The sequence below is a fragment of the Pleurodeles waltl genome, chromosome 7 (assembly GCF_031143425.1).
Source record: "Pleurodeles waltl isolate 20211129_DDA chromosome 7, aPleWal1.hap1.20221129, whole genome shotgun sequence".
NCBI classification, from domain to species: domain Eukaryota; kingdom Metazoa; phylum Chordata; class Amphibia; order Caudata; family Salamandridae; genus Pleurodeles; species Pleurodeles waltl.
In genome coordinates this window covers 904,238,135-904,260,958 of record NC_090446.1, presented here as the reverse complement: position 1 = coordinate 904,260,958, position 22,824 = coordinate 904,238,135, and the positions used below count along the sequence as shown (strand labels likewise).

The window sequence follows — 22,824 nt, the reverse complement described above, 5'->3', positions numbered from 1 at the left end:
TCCATGTATTTTGAAACGCTATTTTGAAAGCTGCCTCTGGGACACATTGCTTCATGATTCAAGGTTAACACTATCTCCAATCCACCCAAAACTTGGGCGCACTATAGAGATGCACAATATTTTCTAGTACCCCACTACGACAACAGTGGGTAACAGAACTTGTTAAATCATAAAGGAAATTCCAGGCAATTCTGGCTGAGCTCCCTGAGAGTCTGTCACAGCAGTGCCGGAAAGCAGTGTGCACCACTTCTGGAGGAGAGGGAAGGGATGGCTCAGAGAGCGGTGTGGGTCGGTGACATGAGGCCATGATGATTTATTTTTACATGTGGGACATGGAGGAAAGGCCATGTTATGTATGGCTCCTCATTACTCCTCTGTTCCTATGTAGCAGTTGAAGCAGAGACAGAAGATTTTGAGAGTCATACATATTTTATAGAATTGTAGCTGGGTAAGAGTGAAGTATGTGGTATTTTTCACTGAGGGATTCTGAGAGATATCATGGACAACTCAAGCTTCAATTTTGTTGTCTATTTGATGTCACTCAGAACCCCTGGGTGAAAAACATCCTGGTAATGTACTGTTACCCATCTACAATTCTATACATTAGAACAATGGAATGTTGGAAGTCTATCGAAGGTGAGAGAGTAACGAAATTCCAATAAAGTCTTCTATAACCTTTTGATTTGATCCAACATTCCAGTGATTGTGTTTGTGTTTCTCATAGGGTGGAATAGCATTACAACCTTTCTTTCTCCTGCTATATGAGTTTTTGCAAAGGGGGCATCCAGTGAAACGAAAAAAGTTTGTCCTTTAACCCTGCCTTACATCATCAATAATCAGCAACAAAAAGGGCACTGGAATCCAACAGCAAGGGTTCCATAATTCCTTTGTCGGATGATGTGTGGTTTCTTTGTAAACACTTTGGTGGCATCATTCACTAGATAACTCCTTCAAAGTCCCCTCTCTCATTATAAGCCTTTGTATTAGGCTTGCCCCTATAACACAGTGAGAAGGCATTTATTAACTGATACAGCCCTTGGAAACAGGCTGCACTGCTAAATTACCACATTTCCATTCACAAAACATTAAATTTTTTAGCATTTCCCAAGCCAAATTTCTTTAATATCCTGAACCGTGTGAAATTTGAAATTTGAAAGCCTCTATGTCAGATCTGCTTGCTGTTCATTTTAAGGCTAAAATGCCGAGCAAGCTGTGGTGCAGCATTTCCTCTGCCTGCCTCGATAGTTTTTTTGTACCTTGCCCCTGATTTCAGAAGATGATCCGATGGTGAGGCGCTCATCTCAAAACTACAACAGGTTGCACTGGTGAGCACTGATTGCAGCTTGCTCAACAATCTGGAAAAGTCTTCTTAAAATAGAGACCTTGTTGACATTTTCAGAGATGCTAATTTCTAAGGAGATCCTTTTGACAGTGATCTGTACACATGCACATTTATTTGTTAAGTTTACTCTTTAATGCGTGTCAGTGGTACATACAGGTTTTCAATCCAAAATTCATGTGTAGTGGTGAAGGTCCATCTGCCATTAGGGAGCAGATCTGTATGGTCTTATTTACTTAGCATGTTTATACTGAACTGTAATAGTCACATAGGCAGTTCAAATCTTTCCATGATTACTTCTAGGTGGCAAACGCCAACATTAAAATGTCTGATCACTTGGTGTGTACTGCCTCCACCCCCTCTCAATTTAGACCTCTGTTGGACCATTTCCCAGTGTGTTTTTAAGGCTCCCTTGGTATGTGGTTGCCCTGATGGTGAATGATGGTCCACGCAATGATCCATCCAGGTGGCTGCCCTCTAACTTGTCCTTGCAGCCAAAGAAAAGGAGGAAGCCATTCCTGTAGTTTCTGTTCATCCAGCCATAGAGCAGAGGGTTGACGAACGTAGAGCACATGGCGACAACATGGAAGACGGAGTACAGGAGCTTGTACTCCTGAAAGATCAAGACCAAGTCCAGGTCGATTGCCAGTTGAAAGATGTTGAAGGGGAGCCAGCAGACAGCGAAGACTACCACCACCATCACCAGCATCTTAGTGGTTTTTCTTCTCCGCTGCTGATTGTCACTTCTAGCAGTGGGGCTGATGTGGCTCTTCAGTTTGAACCAAATGCGGGTGTAGGCATAACTAATGATGGCAAGGGGGAGGACATACTGGAGGAGGAGCATGGACAGGCTGTAGATGGTGGCATCTCTGCTGTTGCTGGAAGGCCAATTCTCAGAGCAGACTGCCATCTTTAGGTTGATGGAGGGGATTTCTTCATGCTTGTATTCCCTAAATATGGCTAACGGTGCAGCAAGCAGAGCTGCAGACAGCCATGTGGCAGCAATGATGATAAAGCTGAACTTCTTTGAGATCCTGCTGTCCAAGTGGAAGACGATGCATCTGTATCGGTCCACTGCAATAACTGTTAGGGTCAAGGTGGACACATAGACACTTAGCGCTTGGGCAAAAGGGAATAGATGACACAAAAAAGATCCAAATTTCCATTCATCCAGCAGAGTGTAGACCAGTGTGAAGGGCAGGCACAGACTGTCCACCATCAAGTCTGCCACTGCCAGGTTGGCTATGAAGTAGTTTGTGACGGTCCTCATGCTCCGATGCTTCACTATGATGTAGATCACCAGAGAGTTCCCAATGAGCCCCAGCATGATGATCAGGCAATAGGCTGCTATTAGTGTGATCTGAACCCCCAAAGTCTTGGTGCTGTCCATCATAATAGTGCCAGATCCATAGTGAGGAAAGCCGGAGGTATGCAAGACACGCGGGAGCTTCTCATTGCTCACAATCTCTTCCCCTACATGGGTTTGGTTGGCTGGCTTCAGGCTACCCATGTTGTTCAGACAATTCGATGTAGGGTCGCTGCAATCACCAGTGCTGAAACTGGAAAGTAAAAAATAATTACAGATTTAGAAAGACAAAACTCCCACAGCCTCATTCTCAAGGAGATGGCACAGTTTCAAAAATACAAGCTCAGAGCAGATGATCTTATTTTACACAAACAGTTGGTAATACATTATCGATTTGCCAATAATAAAAGAATTTATGGGATTATTTAGAACTTCATGGTCCTTCTGTCAACCCACTAGTTTTGCACCTTCTCTACAACATGGCGATCTAGACTCTCCCCAGTCCAGTGGCTTTTTCTCACCTTCAGCCGCACCTACACCTTATGTCCCAGTGTCTTCTTTGGCCACCCACCCCATGGCATGACATGGCACTTTACTTTAATTAGATCCAAGACCCGAATACACAGTCCCTGGCCTCCAGCTCCCCCTTTTGACTCAATTTCTTGTTTTTGGTTCCCCCTTTCCTGTCACCCTTTGCCTACCCCTTTGGGCATCATGGAAATGTGACTCTAAAGACTTGCCTGTGCAGTATCCCTGGTATAATGGGAGCTTTTACCCAGTGTCCAAAGGACATTTGCACAGGTTATTGTGCAGGACTGCTTGAGTACCATGACCATCTTGCACACAATGGTTGTGCGTGGAAATCGTTTGCCCTAAATTGGGTGGCTCATCAGACACCATCTCAGCTGGTGCTGTGGTTGCCACATGGTGTTTCCATTACAACAGCAGAGCTGAAGATGGCTCTGCCACAGGGAACACTAACTTCCACTGCCCTCAAAATAGAGCGACAGAATGCAAGGGAAGATGGATTGGCCATTACCTTTTTTTTTACAGTTGTACTGTTGGGGTATGATTTAAGGCAAGGGGCGCTGCACCCAGTGCAGCGCCACTTACTTGCGCCCCTTAGCACCCCCCTGCTACCACCATGTGTGCGCCATATCTAAGATACGGTGCACCATGGCGCAGGGTAGGGGACAATAGCATCAACATTTTTTATGCTATTGATGTGCTGTTTAGGTTTAGAACCAAAATGTTGGCACTAATCCTGAACAGTACATAGGGGGCCATTAAAAACAATGGTGTGCAGGAGTTAAAAGTGCCAAAAATAATGACGCAAAAAAATCCCTTAGGTTTTCGACCCCCCTAATAGGGGATCGCCTCCTTTACATACATTATGCCTGGGTCAGGCATCATGTAGTGCAAAGGGTTACAAAGTGGCGTAATTCATGCATTGTGCCACTTATTAAATATTGCGTGGGAAAAAGGACACCTTAAAAATAATTATGCTAAGGCTGCGCTAAAGTGGCATTAGGCCCTCTTAAATCAGGGCCGTAGGGGCAGATTTAAGGAAAGTGGTGCTGCACCCATTGCTGCGCCACTTTTCTTGCACCCCCCCCACCACCACTATGTGTGCGCCTTTTCTAAGATACGACACACCATGGTGCATTGTAGGGGGCAAGAGTGTCAACATTTTTGATGCTATTGATCTACTGGTCAGGGTTAGCACCAAAATTTTGGTGGGGGGAAGGCCACCTTATGGCGGGGGAAGGCCACCTTAGCTCTGCCTTAGTGCCAAAAGAATGATGCTAAAGCGGTGATAAAGTGGCGCTAGGCCCTCTTAAATCAGGGTCTAAGGGCCAGATGTATCAAAAAAAACTTTTGTGAATCGGTAATAGTGAATATTAAGAAATCGCTATTTCTGATTCGCAAAATGCTATGTATCATATTTGCGATTCGGTAATAGCGATTTCTTAAAAATTGCAAATCCTATTACCGAATCGCAAATTGCGATACAGCCCCCATTCCCACCTATGGGCCTGTAGGCCCATATTTGCAATTTTTTTGCATTTCCCAAATAGCGAATTCCTAACTGGATTTTTGGAAATGCAAAACCCCAGGGTGCTGGGAGCCTAAGGCCCCCTCCGCTGCACCCCAAAAAAGTTTTTGGGGACATGTAAGGTGCCCACATGCCAAAGGGGCATGTGTGCGTTACATGTCAATTTTAAAAATGCATTTCTAATGCATTTTTAAAATGTGCACATGGTTACCACCAAGTTTGACTTGGTGGTAATTGCGATTCCTTAATGCCAAATGCGCATTAAGGAATTGCTTGATACATGTGGTTTAGAAATCGCAAATAAGGATTCCTATTTTGAGATTTCTTATTTAGAGAATTGCAATTTGCGATTCTCTAAACGGGGTCGCAAATTTAAGGAATCACTATTTTAGCGATTCCTTAAATTTGCATTGCGAATGCCTTTCATAAATTGCTGAAAGGCATTTTTACATTCGTAAACGTGCATGCGCACCGTTTGCGAATGCAAAAAGGCTTGATACATCTGGCCCTTAGTGTCCTGTATCACAGGTGGGAATTCCATTATGCCTCCCTTGTCTCCCGTAATTTTACAAGTTTCACATTATGCTTGTTATGCAAAACTCTCTAAATGATGCTGTTACTTGACGAGGTATAGTTATGCTGCATCCAAGGCAACATTTTAGCGCAGGAGCCTGGGAACAACTTGAACGGCCAGAACGTGAGTGTCTGCTGTTCACAGCACTTGTATTTTTACACTTTTTTACCTTGAAGTTTATCCTCAATCCCAAAACTAACGTAAGGACATAGTTCATGCTTTAATAAAGGGGCAAGTGCTAGTTTTACATGCAATGTAATTCTGCTTCACTTTTGTGGACTTTCATATAATCCTGCAAAACCAAATTACACAGATTTTGCACACCCTTAAAAATGCTTCCATAAGTCGTCAATATTAAGTAAGTTCATGTTGCAATCTACATATCTCTATATTGTAAGCTGGTCAAGAAGGAGGGACTGAATTTCCAGTCCCTCAGAGTCTGTTCATTCCCTTATTAGGTTAGGTGCCTATCAATTGTCTGGATAAGGAATCTTCCCCCAGTTTAGAGACTAGTACTAAAAATGATCTTCCACTCTCGATTTCTTTTAAGAAGTCAACCTGTACCGACATGAGAGAGTGTATACTGAGAGAACTGGGATACGCTTAACTGAGGGCCCTTGACTGATAATGCAGAACACTTCCAATTGTACTACCTTCTCCAGTGGTAGCTGGCATGAAATGTTTAGGTCGCAGCCTACCTAAAGACATCTTGGGGACATTCAGAAAGTTGGCCTAGGTATGCATTCTGCCCATTGGTTGCCATTGGTTTTGTTGTGTGTAACTCACATTTTCTTGCTTTCTATTTGCTGGCAACACTGTGCCGGGTTCGGGTTCTGGGAGAGCCCAGTGTGCATGTGTGTTTGGCTGGCCTGAGACGGCCAGCCAAACACACATGCACACTGAGGGGAGTGCTGTGCACTCCCCCCTCTGTCCCTGTCATCCCTGACAAATAAAAATAATAATAAACACTGTTTATTATCATTTTTATTTTTCATTTTGCAGCTCCCGCTGCTGGCGGGGGTAGGGGGTGGGCGACGCACCTCCACCATAGCGGAGGGTGGCTGGATTTCACCATTGATACCCAACAAGGGGGCAACATGAGACTGAAAGCTATGTGCAACATGGAACATTTGGAGAGCACCGACATACACCCCCAAAGAAAGAAAGAGGGTGATGAATGTCTCAGGAAGCTTAGGTCTCTGACAGAAGTGATTAGGATAGGACGGAAGCTACTAATTTCGTCAGTCACTGGTGGTCATCAATCAGTTGGGACACTTTACTGAGGTAGCCACGGCTCCACTTTTGAGTCACACTCCAGCATTACACATGGACCTTGGGCACAACAGTTGAGCAGGAAGAAAAGGTGTTGATCATGGTGTCTGGCGCATCAATTAGGGTGACCACCCGTCCGTAATTTTCATGGACTGACCGTACTTTCGCCCTGCCGTCCGTTGTCCATGGTGAAAGGCTGAACGGACAGCATTTGTCCATAATCTTAGCCTTTCACCTAATGGACAAAGTGTAATTAGGACATATCAGTCTCCCAAGCTGGACTGAAAGGCAGGGAGTCTTCTGTGCTCTGAGGGAGAGAGGGGCAGACAGATAAGAAAAGGCCTTCTTGCCAGGGTGTCTCCTTCCCTAAACAAATTCAAATGTGAGCAACTGGTAAACCTGCAAATACAAAGGGACTTGGAAACATACACTGACTTCACTTGAAGCTTTTCACAAAGATATTTTCTTTTAGAGAGGTACTGTAAGGTTGTTCCAAGGTGAGCTGTGGAGTGTGTGGTTTTATTGGACTGTTATAAATAATGTTAGTACTAGGTATAAACTGTATGCTATTCAAATCTGTATTTTAGAAATACTTTTTTTATTTAACCAAAATGTATTTGTGCATTTTTTTTGTAGCAGTCTATATTATGATGTGTGTAATGCATATTTAAAATAAGGACTTACACATTCACAGTTCTTTCAGGGACCTCAGTACCACATAGCACTAACAAACACTGGCGAAGCCAAAAGGTCTTGTCTACAAAAGAGTTATTGGCTTTGCCAATGTATTTTAGCTATGTTATACACCAGAGGGGCTGCTGTTCAGCATGGCTAAATTTTAGTGGCACAGTGGTGTAGAGTGGAGTAGAGTGGCATAGGAGCAGTGGCGTGGAGCACAGTGGTGCAGAGTAGAGTGCAGTGGGATACAGTGCAGTTATTTCGAGTGCATTGGGGTAGAGTGCAGTGGCATGAAGTGGCATGGGGCAGAGTAGAGTAGCATAGATTGCAGTGGTGTAGAGTGCTGCAGAGTGGAGTAGTGTAGAGTGGTGTAGTGCAAAGTATAGTGTGGTTGAGTGCAGTGGCGTAGAATGCAGTTGTACAGAGTAGAGTGGTGTACAGTACAGTGGTGGAGAGTACAATGTTGCAGGGCAAAGTGTCAGTGCAGTGGTGTAGAGTGGCACAGAGAGCAGTGTTGTAGGGTACAGTGGTGCAGAGTAGAGGTCAGTGGTGTACAGTGCAGTTTAGAGTGCACTGGCATAGAGTGGCATGGGGTAGAGTAGAGAGGCATAGAGTGAAGTGGAGTAGAGTGGCATACAATAGAGTGGCAGGGAGTGCAGTAGTGTAGAGTGGTGGAGTGGCATAGAGTGCAGAGTAGACTCGAGTGGCGTAGAGTGCAATGGCGTAGAGTGGTGCAGAGTGGAGTTGTGTAGCGTGGTGCAGAGCAGACTATAGTGCTGTGAAGTGCAGTGAGGGAGAATGGAGTTGTGCAGAGTAGGGTGGTGTGGAGTGAAGTGGAATAGAGTGTATTGGTGCAGAATGCAGTAGTACAGAGTAGAGTGGTGTAGAGTATAGTGGCCCGGTGCAGTGTTGTAGAGTACAGTGTCACAGTGCAGTGGCGTATAGTGTAGTTTTTTAGAGTGCATTGGTGTAGAGTGCATTGAAGTAGAGTGCAGTGGGGCAGAGTGCCGTAGAATAGATTGTTTCGGAGTAGAGTGCAGTGGCATAAAGTGGAGAGGTGTAGGGTAGAGTGCTGTGGCATAGAATGCAGTGGCGCAGAATCGCAGAGTGCAGTGGTGTCAAGAAGATTGCTTCACAGCATAGTGAAGTGGCGTAGAGTGGAGAGGTGCAGGGTTGAGTGGAGTAGAGTGGAGTTGCATAGAGTGGCATAGAGCATAATGGCATAGAGTAAAGTGATGTAGGGTGCTGTGGCACAGAGTAGATTAGAGTGACGTACAGTGTATTGATGTAGAGTGCAGGGGCATAGAGTTGAGTGTTATAGAGTAAAGTGCACTAGCATAGAGTTTATTAGCAGAGAGTGCAGTGGCGTACAGTGCAGTGATGCAGAGTGGCATAGAGTGGAGTTGTGTGGACTAGATTGGTGTTGCCTAGACTGGAATGGTGTAGCGTGCAGAAGTGTAGAGCGCACTGGTGTAGAGAGGCGTAAAGTGCATTGGCATAGAGTAGAGTGGTATAGAGAAGAGTAGAGAGGTGTAGTGTGAAGTATCATAGAGTGCAGTGGCATAGAATGGAGTGGAGAAGAGTGCAGTGTCCCACACTACAGTGGCATGGAGTGGTGTAAAGTGGAGTGATGCAGAGTAGAGTGCAGTGGTGTGGAGTGGTGCAGAGTAGAGTGGAGTATGCATGGTGTGGTAACACACTGTCATTACAGACAACACATTTTTGATTGAAATGACCATTACATTGCACAGACATATAGTTTAAAAATAAAAAAAAAACTATACAGTGCACAGACGATGATGTGGGGAAATTGCATGACCTAATGCAATGATTTGGTTTAATCATATAAAGGTATTTGTTTCCAGCACAGATCGGAATTAACAAAAATGTGCTTCATTTGTACTCCTAATTCTGATTTTTCCTAACCCCAGTATCCAGCAAGATTGTGGCATAAATCCTCTCCCTTTGAAGTCAGAGAAAGAAAAGTAAACACTAAGTTCCCACCGAAGACAGAGCCTGACATTTGACCTTGTTCTTTGAATGCACAGCAAATGTGATGAGATAAGAACAAGATTTACAGGCCTGTTTTCAGAAAGGGAGCACTCGGAAGGATACTGTGAATAAGGTTTGGGCAAGGAAAGGGACAAACTCAGGCTGCATAGCCTAAAACAAATAAAGCCAGTGTTAGAAATGGGGTCTTTGATTGACAGTCAGGTTACCCCCTGTTCAAGCAAGGACCCTCACTCTAGTCAGGGTAAAAGAGAATCACCCTCAGCTAACCCCTGCTTACCCCCTTGGTAGCTTGGCAGAGCAGTAGGCTTAACTTCAGAGTGCTAGGTGTAAAGTATTTGTACCAACACACACAGTAACTTAATGAAAACACTACAAAATGACACAACACAGGTTTAGAAAAATAGGAAATATTTATCTAAACAAAACAAGACCAAAACGACAAAAATCCACCATACACAAGTCAAGTTATTAATTAAAAATCAAAAAGAGTCTTTAAGTAGTTTTAAAAACACACTAGCGCTGCTAGAGTGAAAATGTACCTGGTGTGCATCAAAAATAACCCCGCACGGGTGGGTGTGCGTCAAAAATAACTCCACACGGCGGTACTTGAGTCAAAAATCCAGCCGCACGATGATTTGAAAATCCCGCCGCGCAGGTTGCGATCTCCCAGCCTCCGTCAGTGATGCTGCGCGTCGTTTCTCCTGCTCCGTGCGTTGATTTTTCAGTCGCGTTTCCTGCGAGCGTCGTTTCTCAGCTGCGGAGCCGGCGGCACGTCGTTTTTTAGCCACAGATCGAATTTGCGTCAATCTTTTCCCCGCACGGCGCTCTGTGCGTGGATTTTCTTGTCTTTAGGCTGCCAGCTTCTCCTTTCAGGGTCCCAGGAACTGGATGGGCACCACAGGGCAGAGTAGGAGTCTCTCCAGAGACTCCAGGTGCTGGCAGAGAGAAGTCTTTGCTGTCCCTGAGACTTCAAACAACAGGAGGCAAGCTCTAGATCAAGCCCTTGGAGATTTCTTCTCAAGATGGAAGGCACACAAAGTCCAGTCTTTGCCCTCTTACTCTGGCAGAAGCAGCACTGCAGGAAAGCTCCACAAAGCACAGTCACAGGCAGGGCAGCACTTCTTCCTCAGCTATCAGCTCTTCTCCAGGCAGAGGTTCCTCTTGGTTCCAGAAGTGTTTCTAAAGTCTGTAGATTTGGGTGCCCTTCTTATACCCATTTTAGTCTTTGAAGTCACCTTTCTTCAAAGGGGACTCACACCTACTTGTGAAATCCTGCCTTGCCCAGGCAAGGCCTCAGACACACACCAGGGGGTTGGAGCCGGCATTGTTAGAGGCAGGCACAGTCCTTTCAGATGAGAGTGACCACTCCACCCCTCCCTCCTAGCAGAGAGGGCTAATCAGGAAATGCAGGTTACACCCCAGCTCCCTTTGTGTCACTGTCTGGTGTGAGGTGAAAAACAACCAACTGTCAAACTGACCCAGACAGGGAATTCACAAACAAGGCAGAGTCACAGAATGGTTTAAGCAAGAAAATGCTCACTTTCTAAAAGTGGCATTTTCAAACGCACAAAATTTTAAAATCAACTTTACTAAAAGATGTATTTTTAAATTGTGAGTTCAGGGACCCCAAACTCCATATGTCCATCTACTCTCTAGGGGAATCTACACTTTAATCATATTTAAAGGTAGCCCTCATATTATCCTATGAGAGAGACAGGCTTTGCAACAGTGAAAAACGAAATTGGCAGTATTTCACTGTCAGGACATATAAACCACATTACTATATGTCCTACCTTTTCCATACACTGCACCCTGCCCTTGGGGCTACCTAGGGCCTACCTTAGGGGTGCCTTACATGTAAGAAAAGGGAAGGTTTAGGCCTGGCAAGTGGGTACACTTGCCAAGTTGAATTTACAGTATAAAGATACACACACAGACACTGCAGTGGCAGGTCTGAGACATGATTACAGAGCTACTTATGTGGGTGGCACAACCAGTGCTGAAGGCCCACTAGTAGCATTTGATTTACGGGCCCTGGGCACCTCTAGTGCACTTTACTAGGGACTTAACAGTAAAACAAATATGCCAATCATGGAGAACCAATTACGTACACATTTTAAACAGGAGCACTTGCACTTTAGCACTAGTTAGCAGTGGTAAAGTGCCCAGAGTAACAAAAACAATAAAATCAGAGTCCAGCACACATCAACAACCTGGGGAACAGAGGCAAAAAGTTAAGGGAGACCACGCCAAGGATGAAAAGTCTAACACGTGTCCCCCCCAGCTAAAAGTGGGGAGCAACTACCCAACCTCATGGGAGTTCTCATCACTAAGGCGGAAGAACCTGGACAGACCATCAGCATTGGCGTGCTCTGTACCAGGACGATGTTCCACCGTAAAGTCGATCCCCTGTAGGGAAATGGACCACCTCAACAGTTTTGGATTCTCACCCCTCATCTGCATTAACCATCTGAGGGGCCTGTGGTCGGTCTGAACTCGGAAGTGAGTCCCAAACAAGTAGGGTCTTAGCTTCTTCAGTGCCCAGACCACAGCAAACGTTTCGCATTCTATGGCACTCCACCTACGTTCCCTGGGTAGTAACCTCCTGCTAATGAAGGCTACGGGTTGATCTAGGCCCTCTTCATTAAGCTGTGAGAGTACTGCTCCAATACCATGCTCTGAGGTATCTGTTTGCACAACAAACTCCTTGGAGTAGTCAGGTGCCTGTAGTACAGGTGCTGTGCACATGGCAGCCTTCAGGGCATCAAAAGCGTTCTGGCAAGCCTCTGTCCAGATCACTTTCTTGGGTTGCTTCTTGGAAGTCAACTCAGTTAAGGGGGTAACAATGGTACCATATCCCTTAACAAACCTCCGGTAATATCCTGTGAGACCTAAAAAGGCTCTCACTTCAGTCTGGGTCTTGGGAGGCTCCCAAGCCAGAATCGTATCAATCTTAGGCTGTAGGGGTGCCACCTGGCCACTCCCCACCTGGTGTCCTAAGTACACCACAGAACCCTGCCCTATTTGGCACTTGCTCGCCTTAATAGTGAGGCCTGCCTTCTGCAGGGCCTCTAACACTCTCCAGAGGTGTTGCAGGTGTTCCTCCCATGTGGAACTAAACACAGCAATGTCATCCAGGTAGGCGGCACTGAACTCATCCAGTCCTGCCAACACCTGGTTGACCAACCTCTGAAAGGTGGCAGGGGCGTTCTTCATCCCAAAGGGCATCACATTGAAGTGGAAGTGCCCATCTGGGGTAGAGAATGCTGACCTCTCCTTTGCCCCCTCAGTTAAGGCAATCTGCCAGTACCCAGATGTTAAATCAAACGTACTGAGGTACTTGGCAGCTCCTAACCGATCAATGAGCTCATCAGCTCGGGGGATGGGGTGTGCGTCAGTCTTGCTGACCGCATTGAGACCCCGGTAGTCCACACAGAACCTAAGTTCTGTGGCACCAGGAGCAGCAGCCTTTGGGACCAAGACCACTGGGCTGGCCCAAGGACTGCTGGAGTGCTCAATAACCCCTAGGGTTAACATTTTGGAGACTTCCTCCTTAATGCAAGCCCTGACCCTGTCAGTCACCCTGTAAACCTTATGTTTAACAGGTGTACTGTCCCCAGTGTCCACATCATGTGTGCACAGGTGTGTGACTCCTGGGATCAGGGAAAACAGCGAGGCGAAATGTTCCAGCACGTGGCGACAGTCCTTCTGCTGTTCCTTAGTCAGGGAGGGGGAGAGGATCACTCCCTCCACCGACCCATCATTCTCTCCTGCAGACAGGAGGTCAGGAAGAGGCTCACTCTCTTCCTCCACCCCGTCATCTGTCGCTAGGAGCATGGATAGCTCAGTTCGCTCAAAGTGTGGTTTGTGGCGGTTGACATGTAGGACCCTCAAAGGGTTCCTGGGGGATTGCAAGTCTACCAGATAGGTGACCTCGGTCTTTCTTTCCACCACCTCAAAAGGCCCAGTCCACTTATCTTGGAGAGCCCTAGGCTCCACTGGTGCCATGACCCACACTTTTTGTCCAGGCTGAAACTCAACCAGAGTGGCATTCTGGTCGTACCACCGTTTCATATCCTCCTGGCTTGCTTCCAGGTTCTCCTGAGCGAGACTCCTGAAGCGGGCAGTCTGGTTTCTTAGTGCCAGCATGTAGCTAAATACATCCTGGGGTGGTTTACTAGGAGCTTTCTCCAAAGCCTCCTTCACCAGACTGAGCGGTCCCCTCACAGGGTGGCCATAGATGAGCTCAAAGGGGCTAAAGCCAAGTCCCTTTTGAGGCACCTCCCTGTAAGCGAACAGAAGGCATGGCAAGAGGACGTCCCACTTACGCCTCAAGGGCTCTGTCAGGCCCTGAATCATGCCTTTCAAGGTGCGGTTGAATCTCTCAACCAGACCATTACTTTGGGGGTGGTAAGGGGTGGTGAACTTGTAGGTTACCCCACACACCTTCCACAGAGACTTCATATAAGTGGATATGAAGTTTGTACCTCTATCAGATACCACCTCCTTGGGGAACCCCATGCGGGTAAAAACACCCATCAAGGCACGTCCCACCACGGGGGCAGTGACCGTCCTTAGAGGAATGGCTTCTGGGTACCGCGTGGCATGGTCCACCAAGACCAGGATGAACCTGTTGCCCATGGCTGTCTTGGGATCCAGAGGCCCCACAATGTCAATTCCTACCCTTTCAAAGGGAGTACTGACTACAGGTAAAGGTTGGAGGGGAGCTTTGCATTTCCCCCCACTCTTGCCACTTGCCTGACAAGTCTGACAAGACCTACAATAAGCAGCTGACTGCTTGTGCATCAAGGGCCAGTAAAAGTGGGAGACAAGCCTCTTATAGGTCTTGTCCTGCCCTAGAAGTCCTGCCAAAGGCACATCATGAGCCAAACCCAGTAGGAAGGCCCTGAAGCACTGGGGTACCACGAGCATACGAGCTGACCCAGGCTCACTGTACAGGAGGCCATCCTCCCAATAAATCAGGTGAGTACCTGGCGCCTCGCCAGCCGCCTGGGCTGCAGCCTGCTGCCGCAGCCCCTCAAGAGTAGGGCACTCCTTCTGCGCTGTGCAGAATGCTTCCTTGGTCGGTCCCCCTTCCTGCTGCCACTGCGACAGCTCAGGGACCTCCCCCAGTTCAGCCACCTGCTCCCCTGTATGTTCCGGGGCGTCACCCTCAGGCTCCGCATCCTCCCGGACCGTGGGAACCTCGGGCCGGTTTCCCGTGCCCCCTGCCCTTCCTCTTCTTGGTGGTCCCCTGGGCCACTGTTTCAGGCTCCAGGGGCTCTTGACTACCCTCATTGGCTGCCATAGACCGGGTGGATACACATACCCACCCAGGCAGACCCAACATCTCCAAGTGAGACCTGTGTTCCACCTCCTTCCAAGGGGAATCCTCCAGGTCGTTACCTAGCAAACAATCAACAGGCATGGTTGGACTCACAGCTACTTTCCAGGAACCTGAGACCCCCCGCCCATTCAAAGGGAACCTGCGCCACTCTGCAGAGGCGCTCAGAGTTGTCTACCGCAACTACTTGGTGAAGTACCCGGGGATCAATCTGCTCTTCAGACACCAGGTGACTCCTCACTGTAGTCACACTGGCTCCTGTGTCTCTCAGAGCCTCCACCCTCTGTCCATTGATGGTCACCCATTGCCTGTACTTCTTAGTGTTATCAGGCACTAGGTTTCTCTGGACCATCTCACTGTCCCCTTGTGAGACAAGGGTCATTTCTGCTGGTTCCCACCCACCTGAAACCAACTCCTCCCCAAGCGCTACACTGGCCAAACCCTGGGACGGTGCACCAGTGGGTGCCGGTGTACTTTTGGGGCATTTGGGGTCCCCCCTCACATGACCCACCTGGTCACATGCATAGCACTTACGTGGGGGACCACCTGCCACTGGCTTCCCTTTGGACAACCATAGCTTCTTTTCACTGGGGGGTTGGGAATCCTTACCCTGGGAATCAGTTTGGGGCCCTTTAGAGAACTCCCCCTGTTTGCCCTTACCCCCCCCTTTCTTCTGAGAGGGACCCTGCCCACCCTTGGCGTGCTCTCCCACATACCTCTTTTGGACCCTGGTGCTCTCCCAGCGGTCCGCTTCCTGCGCAAGCTTCCTGGGGTCAGTCAGCTTGCTGTCAATGAGGTGCTGGCGCAGCTCTGGAAAACATAAACTGTACAAGTGCTCCCAAGCAATTAAATTGTAAAGCCCCTCATACGTGTTTTCCTTACTGCCCTTCACCCAACCATCCAGTGACCTGCAAAAAGAATCAACACATTCCAACCATGTTTGGGATTCCTTTCTCTTGTAGGATCTAAACTTCTCCTTGTACTGCTCAGGGGTGAGACCATACCTGGTGAGTAAGGCCTCCTTCATGACAGGGTAGGTGAGACCCTGAGCATCCCCTAAGGCCGTCAGTGTGTCCCTCCCCTCTGCCTCAAAATGCTTCCACAGGGCTGCCCCCCAATGAGCTTCAGGGACCTGGTTCATGTGGAGAGCTGACTCATAACCCTTGAACCACAAGTAGATATCATCCTCCCTCTTATAATCCCTCACAAGGTCTTTTGGGATGTGTACCCTTCTCTCAGGCTGCATTGTAGGATTGCTGCCACCATCTCTACTGGACTGGCTTCTATGATCCATCTCTTTCAAGCTAAGCTCATGAGCCATTGCTAACTTCCTCTCCTCAAGGGCTAGCCTCCTCTGCTCCAATTGGTACTCCCTTTCTGCCTGTCTGTCCTGTAACTCTTCAGGTGTCAGACCCTTGGAGGATACACTGCTACTTGCCCTAGAGACTCTTTCCCTGGGAATAACAGCCCCCCCACTATACCATTATGTACTGATTGCTCTCCCTCCTCATCCTCATCCTCCTCCTCATCCTCAGTGTGCCCTCCAGTGCTTCTGGTTGTCACCCAGGCCCTCAGCGCCTTTTTCAGCTCATCCTTCTTGGAAGAGCTCTTAATGGGACAACCAATATTTTTACAAAACTGCTTTAGCTGAGCCTTGTTATAACTATCCAATTGCTTCAGGTCAAAAACAGCTTCAACTGGTGCATCTCCAAGTAGAGACATGATAAAAGGTTAAAAGAGTGCAAAGTTCCAAATGCAGAAAAGCAAGTTCTCAAATGAAGTTCCAGAAAAGTCAATCACCGGATCAGCGAAAAAGGAAACTGAATGCAGAGCAAAAACAGTCCAAATAGAGAAAAACAAAAATCACAAGACTAGTAGTATGTGGTCACGTAGTGGTCTGAACTCAAAACAGTAGTGTACACTTAATCACTGTATGTCAAGTACAAATACAAGTCCAAATCCCAACCGCTGATCACCAATGTTAGAAATGGGGTCTTTGATTGACAGTCAGGTTACCCCCTGTTCAAGCAAGGACCCTCACTCTAGTCAGGGTAAAAGAGAATCACCCTCAGCTAACCCCTGCTTACCCCCTTGGTAGCTTGGCAGAGCAGTAGGCTTAACTTCAGAGTGCTAGGTGTAATGTTTTTGTACCAACACACACAGTAACTTAATGAAAACACTACAAAATGACACAACACAGGTTTAGAAAAATAGGAAATATTTATCTAAACAAAACAAGACCAAAACGACAAAAATCCACCATACACAAGTCAAGTTATTAATTAAAAATCAAAAAGAGTCTTTAAGTAGTTTTAAAAACACACTAGCGCTGCTAGAGTGAAAATGTACCTGGTGTGCGTCAAAAATAAACCTGCATGGGCGGGTGTGCGTCAAAAATAACTCTGCACGGCGGTACTTGAGTCAAAAATCCAGCCGCACGATGATTTGAAAATCCCGCCGCGCAGGTTGCGATCTCCCAGTCTCCGTCAGCGATGCTGCGCGTCGTTTCTCCTGCTCCGTGCGTCGATTTTTCGGTCGCGTTTCCTGCGAGCGTTGTTTCTCAGCTGCGGAGCCGGCGGCACGTCGTTTTTTTAGCCGCAGATCGGATTTGAGTCAATCTTTTCCCCGCACGGCGCTCTGTGCGTGGATTTTCTTGTCTTTAGGCTGCCAGCTTCTCCTTTCAGGGTCCCAGGAACTGGATGGGCACCACAGGGCAGTGTAGGAGTCTCTCCAGAGACTCCAGGTGCTGGCAGAGAGAAGTCTTTGCTGTCCCTGAGACTTCAAACAACAGGAGGCAAGCTCTAGATCAAGCCCTTGAAGATTTCTTCTCAAGATGGAAGGCACACAAAGTCCAGTCTTTGCCCTCTTACTCTGGCAGAAGCAGCACTGCAGGAAAGCTCCACAAAGCACAGTCACAGGCAGGGCAGCACTTCTTCCTCAGCTATCAGCTCTTCTCCAGGCAGAGGTTCCTCTTGGTTCCAGAAGTGTTTCTAAAGTCTGTAGATTTGGGTGCCCTTCTTATACCCATTTTAGTCTTTGAAGTCACCTTTCTTCAAAGGGGACTCACACCTACTTGTGAAATCCTGCTTTGCCCAGGCAAGGCCTCAGACACACACCAGGGGGTTGGAGCCGGCATTGTTAGAGGCAGGCACAGTCCTTTCAGATGAGAGTGACCACTCCACCCCTCCCTCCTAGCAGAGAGGGCTAATCAGGAAATGCAGGTTACACCCCAGCTCCCTTTGTGTCACTGTCTGGTGTGAGGTGAAAAACAACCAACTGTCAAACTGACCCAGACAGGGAATCCACAAACAAGGCAGAGTCACAGAATGGTTTAAGCAAGAAAATGCTCACTTTCTAAAAGTGGCATTTTCAAACGCACAATCTTAAAATCAACTTTACTAAAAGATGTATTTTTAAATTGTGAGTTCAGGGACCCCAAACTCCACATGTCCATCTACTCTCTAGGGGAATCTACACTTTAATCATATTTAAAGGTAGCCCCCATATTATCCTATGAGAGAGACAGGCTTTGCAACAGTGAAAAACGAAATTGGCAGTATTTCACTGTCAGGACATATAAACCACATTACTATATGTCCTACCTTATCCATACACTGCACCCTGCCCTTGGGGCTACCTAGGGCCTACCTTAGGGGTGCCTTACATGTAAGAAAAGGGAAGGTTTAGGCCTGGCAAGTGGGTAGACTTGCCAAGTCGAATTTACAGTGTAAAAATACACACACAGACACTGCAGTGGCAGGTCTGAGACATGATTACAGAGCTACTTATGTGGGTGGCACAACCAGTGCTGCAGGCCCACTAGTAGCATTTGATTTACAGGCCCTGGGCACCTCTAGTGCAATTTACTAGGGACTTAACAGTAAAACAAATATGCCAATCATGGAGAACCAATTACGTACACATTTTAAACAGGAGCACTTGCACTTTAGCACGGGTTAGCAGTGGTAAAGTGCCCAGAGTAACAAAAACAATAAAATCAGAGTCCAGCACACATCAACAACCTGGGGAACAGAGTCAAAAAGTTAAGGGAGACCACGCCAAGGATGAAAAGTCTAACAGCCAGCAAACTGAAAGCAACAAAATGTGAGTTACAAACCACAAAGCCAATGGCAAGCAGAGGGTGAATGCATTCCCAAGGAAGCTCTATGAATATACGTAAAGTGACAGCCGTGGGATACTTTGTGGGGAGAGTCCAGTATTTTAGTCCAGTCCGTATCTCGCAGAGGTTTGGCCACATCAATCACATCACATCAATCACATCAATATGACAAGAAGATCTGGAGTGGTCTCAATGTTGCAGGAAAGGTCTGTTCAAACATTTTATCAGTTTACCACAAGTCCCTATGTTGTACAGCTTCTGGCACACCTCATGTAGGGTTAGTGTTAGGTGGCAGACATGAAATAGGGCATTTAATGATTGTGTTAGATGGTTGTAAGTAAGGAGTTGACCGGGGTGAAGATGTTAGTCTGCCACATGGGTTTGGAAATTTGGTAGCTCGCCGTCCCAAAACAAATCCCCCAATTTAAGACACCTGCAGCATGCCACTGATGGAGTTGCTCTGAGCACAGCCGTCCTGTGCGAGTGGGAAAGCTTGGCAAAGGTAGTGCAGCAGCACCGAGTTTCTTCATGTCAGTGAGTTTACAAGTTCTAGCAAGGCAAGAGAAAGCTGTGCATGATAATCCCGGATGGTGATCTACACAATGGTCAGTAGTAAACAATGAGCATTGCAGTAATCCCTCCTTAAAAGTCTTAACGGATAAACCCCATCTCATGGAGCAGGGCGGGCAGAAAGCCAGCAAGCCACCCATTGGACCTGTGCAGCTGAATAATAGCGTTCTAAGTCCAGAAGGCCTAATCCACCCACAGTCACGGGTAGCTTTAGAGTGGAAAGAGCTACCCAACGGTGCCCCAGTGACCAAATCAGATGTGTGGAATGTCTGAAGAAGGAAAGAAGGATGAGCAGGGGAAGGTTTGCAAAATAGTACCATCATCAGGGTAGCACACCATCTTCACTAGTGCCACATGGCCCACTACAGAAAGCAGAAGAGAAGACCAAAAAGCAAACTGGACTCAGAGGGACCATGATACTCTGCTGAGATTTCCATCCTGCAAATCAGTGGGAGAATGGTATATATTAATTACTAGGTTTCGAAAGGTAACTGATTCCGTGTTCAATCTGTTGTCTAATTGTATATAAAGGGGAAAACAGTGCCATGTGTTAAAGAAACACTAATTACACGTTAAAAGTGTTACATTTTGTTTGTGCAATTTACATCCCAAATGCTTTGGAGGACTCTATGGGGGTCATTCTGACCTCGGCGGTAAAAGCTGCTTACCGCCGGTCAGAAGGCCGCCACAATACCGCCGCGGTCAGCCGCCACGGACATTCTGACCCACAACTGCAAAACCTCCGAAAATCCGCCCTCCACTGCAGTCCGCCACATCAGCGGGCAGCGGTAAACTGGAGAAGACCAAACCTCCACCGCCACAGCAACAGAAATACGCCCATCCCATCATGACCCGCAAATCCACGCGGCGGTCATTCAACCGCGGTATTCCATTGGCGGTACACACCGCCGCGCTCAAAATACACACACCTTTACAAACCCCTACCACATTGGACAATTTGAAAGGCACACACCTGAAACACATACACACACCACTCCCACACATCCAATACCATATAAAACACACCCCTACCAACAAAAACCAGAGACGAAGGAGAGAGAGAGACACATCAGAGAATAGAGAGCCAGACACACAGAGGCACACCGCAACATCACACACACCACATAGAAGCACAAAGCACCACACACCAACACACACATCATCACATACACCACCCCACACCTCATACACACCACCCCATGGCACCACAAAGGCACCCACGGTTTTCGGACCAAGAACTCCGGGTCATGGTGGAGGAGATCATAAGAGTGGAACCCCAGCTCTTCGGCTCACAGGTCCAGCACACCACCATAGCAAGGAAGGCGGAGCTCTGGCAGCGGATCGTGGACAGGGTCAACGCGGTGGGACAGCATCCCAGAAATCGAGAGGACATCCGCAAACGATGGAACGACCTACGGGGGAAGGTGCGCTCGATGGTCTCGCGACACAACATCGCAGTGCAGAAGACTGGCGGGGGACCCCCACCCACTCCACCCGAATTCACAACATGGGAGCAAGAGGTACTCAACATCCTGCATCCTGATGGCCTCGCTGGAGTACACGGAGGAATGGACTCTGGTAAGTACAAGGCCAACCACTTCACCACCCCCAGCATGCTAACCCCCACCCTCACCCCCAACCACCCAGCACACATCCTCCCTGAGAATGTCTCCCCAGCACAACCCACCCAACACCAACCCCTGCATGCCACCCCCAAACTATTGACACCCATCACCTAAGCATGACCACTGCACATACCCATCACCCCCCCCCACAAAACACCCTCACAACACCTCCCCCAAGGGAATGCCAGCACTGGGGGACAAGGGCACCCATAAAACGCAAGCTAATGCACACACAGAAACAATAACCATACCCTCTTACCCCATGCAGGACCCGAACGACAACACACCGGTCAGGAGGGACCAGAAATGTCCATCCCACCCCCGGAACAGGCCCCTAGTGATGACAGCAGCTCTGTCGACCTGGAACCTGACGACCAGCCCGGACCATCGGGGACCTCTGGGCAGTCGGTTCCCCTCACCCAGACACAGGCCACTGCAGACCCAACCCCCTCTGGGAACAACAGCACAGCTCCCACCCAGCGGGCCCATGCCTCTGTCTCTAGGACAGGTCAAGCAGCGGTGTGTCTACCACTACAGGGCCCCCAGGGTAACCCACCAACCCAACAACAACAGGGACCTGGGGGCAGTGGGAGTGGGCACACCGTCCAGGAGACAGAGGCCCAGGGAAACAGGGCAACTCGGAGGGCTGCTGTGCGACAGGGGGGGGAGGAGAGGCCCAGGGAACCCACTCTCCAAGAGGCCCTCACCACCATCATGGCTGCCTACCACCACTCACAAGAGACGATGGCGACGGTACTGGCCAGGTTCCAGGAGATCCAGGCACAGCAGGAGCAACGCTACATGGGGTTCAGCGACCAACTCAGCAACATCTCAACCGCTATGGGGAGCATAGTCCAGGCCCTGAACCGCATAGAGGACACGTTTCGGGACCATGTGGCATCACACAGGGCCCCTGTCACTAGCCAGGAACAGGAACAGCCTACCACCTCCGCCGGCGCTAGTGGACAGGAGGCCCCACCACAACGACAGCCCACCAGAACCCCACCTCCTGCTGAACAACAACCGCCCCGCAAAAGGAGCCTGAGATAAAAAAAAACGACAGAGTAGGATGTCAAGTCCCCCACCAGCATCACATACCCCCTGAAGTCCTCCCACTGTTCCACATTGCCACCCTGTCAAACCTTGAACTGCCCCTGCTCCATCCTGCCACAGGCATATGGACAATGCACCTGTGAGACTGAGAACTGGACTCCGCCATGGACATTACTCCACCCCCACCCATCACTGTTTCACTATCATGTACCAATATCTATGCACTAATAATAAATCACACATTGCACTGAAATCAATCAGGACTCAGCCTGTCTTATTTACAAATGTATGACACATTACATATCAATTACGTATTGTTAACATTGTGAATTACACATACCGAGGTAACTTAGCATTAGTCCATGGGCCAACCAAGCCGAGGTCACGCAGTGGCTCATACAGCACAGAAAAGGGAAGGGAAAATCAAACATCATGTTCATAGGTCTGGGGGGAAACCGACAAAGTTGAGATGCAGGAGGCTTTCAGGAAATGTAAAATGGCATGGGTGATTATTACCTGTGTGCTACTGGAAATACTGTTTTATTACTCTGTCCCTGTTGTCTGTGTCGTCCTCTGAGTCTTCCTCCTCTTCACTCTCCGCAGGCTCCACAGCTGCTTCAACACCACCATCTGCACCATCCTCCTGCAGGAAAGGAACCTGACGTCGCAATGCCAGATTGTGAAGCATACAGCAGGCCACGATGATGTGGCACACCTTCTTTGGTGAGTACATCAGGGATCCCCCAGTCATATGCAGGCACCTAAACCTGGCCTTCAGGAGGCCAAAGGTCCTTTCGATGATCCTCCTAGTTCGCCCATGGGCCTCATTGTACCGTTCCTCTGCCCTGGTCCGGGGATTCCTTACTGGGGTCAG

The 22,824-nt window shown here is 48.1% G+C and overlaps 1 protein-coding gene across 1 annotated transcript in view; it reads right to left on the bottom strand.

The window, feature by feature from the left end:
• Positions 1–1,163: 1,163 nt before the first annotated feature.
• LOC138247338 (neuropeptide Y receptor type 2-like) overlaps positions 1,164–22,824 on the bottom strand; it is a 154,852-nt gene continuing 133,191 nt past the window's right edge. The window contains exon 2 of the mRNA XM_069202017.1: positions 1,164–2,898. Within this exon, the coding sequence (XP_069058118.1) occupies positions 1,707–2,849 (1,143 nt within the window). The 5' untranslated portion in view covers positions 2,850–2,898 and the 3' untranslated portion in view covers positions 1,164–1,706. The remainder of the gene's footprint in view (positions 2,899–22,824) is intronic.